We start from the raw sequence: 5,661 nt of genomic DNA on the forward strand, positions 1-5,661 counted from the left end.
CTTACCGGCCAAGTATCATTAGTGGATTGAATTGTTTACAACTCTTTAACTAAGATAGTTTTTAGCTGCCAGCAACAACCGCCGTGATGTGATGATGAAGATGATAATGATGATAATGATAATGATGTGGACGCAGCAAGCCAGGGGACATCACGAGAATATTTAAGATTGCGTAATAACGCAATACTATTGGGTTTTTGCACGTTTTCACTTTTTATTGTGTTATTTCACAATAAAAATAATTATTGCAAAATCTACAGTCTCAAAACCTACATCCGTCCTTGCTTAGTCTGTCCTTTTGAAAAGAGTTCTCGTCCTCCATCCGACCTTCCACAAAATGGGTGTCCATCCGGGACCGATGTACGGACCGTTCCATCCATGGGACGGAATGCCCAGCTCTGCTTATTTTCATTTATGAATGTTGGCAACCCCATTTGTCACCAGCCATTTTGCATATTGCTGTTCGATGGCTTATTCAATCAATTCACTTCTAAAAGTGCATTGACTTCACTGCCACGTGCAGTGTATGCTAAACTGGGAAAGAAGCAATCATGCTTAATATTCATTAGTATAACCGATTCCACTGTTATGAAATGACGTTTGATATTGTCCGTGCAGCTGAACAGCATCAACACATGCTTAGCTAGATGGTTCTTCGGAGTGTATGGTTGCATGACATCTAAGTACTCCAGTATCATGTGACTGTGTGAAAAGGGCAACAAAGCGGAACTAATTATCTGCACCACAAAATCATGTTATATCAAAACCACATCCTAGCTATGGAGATGGGAGTCACCATTGGCCACTGCGTAGCTCTGCTTCTGCTTGTATAAATGATATCATTTTTATAAAACATCATAAAGAAAGGAAGCTGTTATTCGTTCAAATGTGAGACACCCTGAGTGCTCATGATTACAACAATAGACACTACATTTCCACAGTTCATTTCACTCTGGCAATATGGGCACAGATGGACACAGGTCCCCCTCAGTTTCATAAAGACCACGATGCATCCTCCACACTTTCGCCAAGTAAGAGATAAAAGTCGGAATTTGTACCACATTCGAATTTTAATCAACCCTCTTCCTGAAGTTGGATCTCCAACTCAGCAGATCAGATTAATCTTATAAGCCAGACGACCAATGACGGCTCAGATTCAGAAAACAGGTCAGCCATGATTGGTTGTTGTGAGCAGTTGTGATGTCCCCCTCCTCCCAGAGGTGGCGAAAAACGAGTGCATTTTGCTGCTTAATTTATATTCCACAAACGCAAAAATAATCAGAATGCCGTGTTTCAACTAGTGGGCCTGCTGGGAACATGTTCTTGAAAAAAATATGTTTGGGTTGACTTCCGCTTTAAAGAGACACTTGGATGAGCTTAACATTGGCACTTATTTAAAAGGTTTGCATGTAAAAATGACATCAGTACTAAAATGCTCCCCCCAAAAGACTCTGTAGTGATTTAAGGGTTTTTTTTGTGATTAGATTTACGACAAATTGCCCCGCCCCTTTTTGGGGCTGGGCTTATTTTTTCGGTCTCAGTGGTCTACATCACGGGAGGGAGGCAAGCGTGGTAATATTGCTCGCTTTGTCAGTTCTGTTGTCTAAAACGGCGACCGATTGCCACCAAAATGCAAATGCACATTACTACTCTTGTCCACTTCAACCTGTGAAAGTATAAAAGTGTTCTGCACAATAGTTTGGATTTATTGACATAAAACGTGAATGTCATCACGATCACCTCCACAAAATCAAAAATACCAAGGCGATCGCTTCTCCACTTACACAGGCTGAAGCGGACAAGAGCATGAATGCGCACACGAACCCCGACTGCTTATATTTTGGACATTTAGCGACGCTAAAGTCAACTCTCAGGAGGCAGACGGCGACTGGCAGCGGGCAAGCAATCGGACAAGCATGGATCTTTATTTCCCCAACCCCCTTCCCTCCCCAGCTAACAGTAGAATAACGGTACAGCTAATATCAACAACTGGCTTCAGGCCGTTAAAACAAAAGGCGTAGCACATTAGCTCCTTACAGTCCGCGCAGCGTGTGGAGGTGATCATGAGCCTGCGTCTTCAGGTCGCGGGGTTGCTTCCCAAGCAGTCGTGTGCATTGTCCGACACCGCTTGCAGCCGCGAAAGTGAAGCGGCGTCAGAGTGAGGAAAGACCTCATCAAACACCGGGGGTCTCTTGAATGTGCGCATCCGACTCCACAGCCGAGTGTGGCCAAATTGGAACGCACCATTATCAGCTGTTACGTTCCATTGGACGGCGTCTTGTAATCATTCCAATGGATTCTTCTTCCAGGTGGCCTATACTATATGCATATGAAGTTTGGACGGATTTTACTTTACAGTTTTAAAAAAAATAAATAAATACAGGCAAAGTCTGCACAAAACACAGTACATGCAGTAGACAAATCATCATTTCCCTCAGGTTTGGACTGCCATCAAAAAACATTCCGCCAATAAGTAGAAAATCATTCCAGTGGATTCTTCTTCCTAAAGAGGAATATTATCATCATGTCAAGTTTGGACTGATTTTACTGTATAGATTTTTCAAAAATTAGAGACAAAGTCTGCACAAAACACAGTACAAACTACAAAAATTATCATTGCCCTCAGGTTTGGACCGCCATAAAAAACATTCCTCCAATAAGTGGAAAATCATTCCAGTGGATTCTTCTTCGTGGTGGCTCATACTATCAGCATGCCAAGTTTGGACTGATTTTACTGAACAGTTTTTTTTTTAATTAGAAGCAGTCTGCAAAAAAATACAGTACATGCAGTAGAGAAATCATAATTTCCTTCACCTTTGAGCTGCCATAATAAACATCCTTCCAATAAGTAACTTGGCATGCTGATAGTATGGGCCCTCAGGAACAATAACACACTGAATTAATTTTCTACTTATTGGAGGATTTTTTTTTTTATGGCAGTTCAAATGTGAGGTAAATGATGATTTCTCTACTGCGTGTACTGTATTTTTTGCAGACTTTGCCTCTAATTAAAAAGAAAATCTATACATTAAAATCAGTCCAAACTTGACATGATGATAATAGTCCTCTTCAGGATGAAGAACCCACTGGAATAATTTTCTACTTATTGGAGGAATGTTTTTTTATGGAGTACAAACTTGAGGGAAATGATGATGTACTGTATGTACAGTATTTTGCGCGAACTGACTCTAATTTTTGAAAAATCTGTACAGTAAAATCAGTCCAAATTTGGCATGCTCAGACTATGGGCCCCCAGGCATAAGAACCCACTGGAATGACTTTCTACTTATTGGAGAAATTATTTTTATATCAGTTCAAACTTGAGGGAAATCATGATTTCTGTACTGTATATACTGCATTTTGTGCAGATTTTGCCTCTAATTTTGGAAAAATCTGTACAGTAAAATCAGTCCAAACTTGACATGATGATAGTATTCCTCTTCAGGAAGAATAACCCACTGGAATAATTTTCTACTTATTGGCGGATTGTTTTTTGATGGCAGTCCAAACCTGAGGGAAATGATGATTTGTCTACTGCATGTACTGTGTTTTGTGCTGACTTTGCCTCTAATTTTTGAAAAATCTATACAGTAAAATCAGTCCAACCTTGACATGATGATAGTATTCCTCTTCGGGAAGAATAACCCACTGGAATGATTTTCTACTTACTGGAGGAATGGTTTTCATGGCAGTTCAAACTTGAGGGAAATGATGATTTGTCTACTGCATAGCCTGCGTTTTGTGCAGACTTTGCCTCTAATTAAAAAAAAAAAACTGTACAGTAAAATCAGTCCAAACTTCGTATGCTGATAGTATGGGCCACCTGGAAGAAGAACCCACTGGAATGATTTTCTACTTATTGGAGGAATGTTTTTTATGGCAGTTCAAACGTGAAGGGAGTGATGCATTGTGCACTGTATTTTGTGCACAGTTGCGACACGCGGAAAAGCATTTACCGTAAGGTTGGGAATACGCGCGCACTCAAAAACGTAGGAGCAGATAGCTTGACCACGGAAAAACGAGAGCGTGATAGCTTGACCGCAGTACGCATGGGAAGTTAACTTTTGTCAAAACACTAGCGCTTTTGTCCACATGGCGGATGCCATAATCAACAAAAACTGACATGACACAATGTTTATTAAATATGAAAATATCAACATTAGATTTTTTTTTAAAATTTGAATTTAATAAAATTACTCAGAAAAATCAGCATTTATCAGATTCATTAAGACATTAGTGGTCCAATTAAAACATTTGAAAGTAGAATTAAGGGTATATGCAGAATGCTTACAACAGTGTGTAGGCAATAACAGATGAATTCAACAATCTATTGGTAAATGTATCAATTTAGTTAGTATTAATTTAACTTTCCTGGGGTCCCTAGACACTCAAGGCGCTATATATACGATATTATTGTGGTTATTATTAGTGTTATACAAACATAACTACAATGTGTACTTAAATCTTTCACGTGATAATACAGTACAACTCCCATGTAACAGACTTTCCACCCTTCATCCACAGCATGCATGGATGAATATTGCATAAGTATCCTTGGACTATAAGAGTTGGCAAAAGTTTTTGCGACTTTGACATTCGGCTTGACTGTAACTGATTTCTCAACACCCTTCTGGCACGTGTAGTTCGGACAAGATATCGTGTGACACACCTGCTCAAGGAGAAGAGTTTTCTTTTTCCTTTTCACCAGCTGATAAGATGTGAAAGATCCTTGGACACCAGCACCAAGTACGATGTAATCATAAACTCCAGCCGTCGACATGGTGGGTGAGTAACACTGCAACACTCTCAAATACAAGTTGGATAACTTCTTCAACGCCGCTGGAACCCAAATGGATCTGGTTGCAGACCACAGACCGCAACGAAACGCCCCTTTGACGACGCCCCCCGCGGGAACGTCACGCCCCCCGCCTGCCCAGAAACGACACACACCCCTGCCCGCTACAGGAAATCTCAAAGGACGAAAGATATATGGGAAATGACGCATGTGTATAATGAAGAATAGCTTTTTTTTTAAATACAATATTAAAAAAAACAATATTTACACGGTTTCTTGGGTTAAAAATACATGCAGCATTCAGATACAAAACTATGTTATATTTTGTTTTTCCACAGTTAATTTTACTTGAAGGGCAGCACGGTGGACGACTGGTTAGCACATCCGCCTCACAGTTCAGAGGTTGTGGGTTCGATCCCGGCTCCGGCCTCCCTGTGTGGAGTTTGCATGTTCTCCCCGTGCTTGTGTGGGTTTTCTCCGGGAACTCCGGTTTCCTCCGACATTCCAAAAACATGCATGGTAAATTGATTGGACTCTCTAAATTGCCCCTAGGTGTGATTGTGACTGCGGATGTTTGTCTCTGTGTGCCCTGCGATTGGCTGGCAACCAATTCAGGGTGTCCCCCGCCTACTGCCCGAAGACAGCTGTAATAGGCTCCAGCACGCCCGCGACCCTTGTGAGGATAAGCGGTATAGATAATAGATGGATGGATGGATTTTTACTTGATTCCTTGGACGTTAAGGCTCACCCATACCCCCAAACGTCCTATACTGTATTTATATAATTTTCCAAACTGTTCCTTGGCAGTTAAGGCTCATCCATTCCTCAAAACGTCCTATATACGTCCTATATTTATATAACTTTCC

At 40.9% G+C, this 5,661-nt stretch overlaps 1 protein-coding gene across 2 annotated transcripts in view; it reads right to left on the bottom strand.

Annotated features, from left to right (window-relative positions):
• pipox (pipecolic acid oxidase) overlaps nt 1-4,893 on the bottom strand; it is a 30,417-nt gene extending 25,524 nt beyond the window's left edge. The window contains exon 1 of one of the 2 annotated variants that reach the window (XM_086036577.1): nt 4,670-4,893. In XM_086036577.1, coding sequence (XP_085892703.1) covers nt 4,670-4,780 — 111 coding nt within the window. In that variant the 5' untranslated portion in view covers nt 4,781-4,893. The remainder of the gene's footprint in view (nt 1-4,669) is intronic. The other variant, XM_086036575.1, reaches the window with a different exon arrangement.
• Between the last annotated feature and the right edge of the window lie 768 nt (nt 4,894-5,661).

Source organism: Filicampus tigris, chromosome 7, assembly GCF_054856515.1.
Source record: "Filicampus tigris isolate MCC_2025a chromosome 7, RoL_Ftig_1.0, whole genome shotgun sequence".
Taxonomy (NCBI): domain Eukaryota; kingdom Metazoa; phylum Chordata; class Actinopteri; order Syngnathiformes; family Syngnathidae; genus Filicampus; species Filicampus tigris.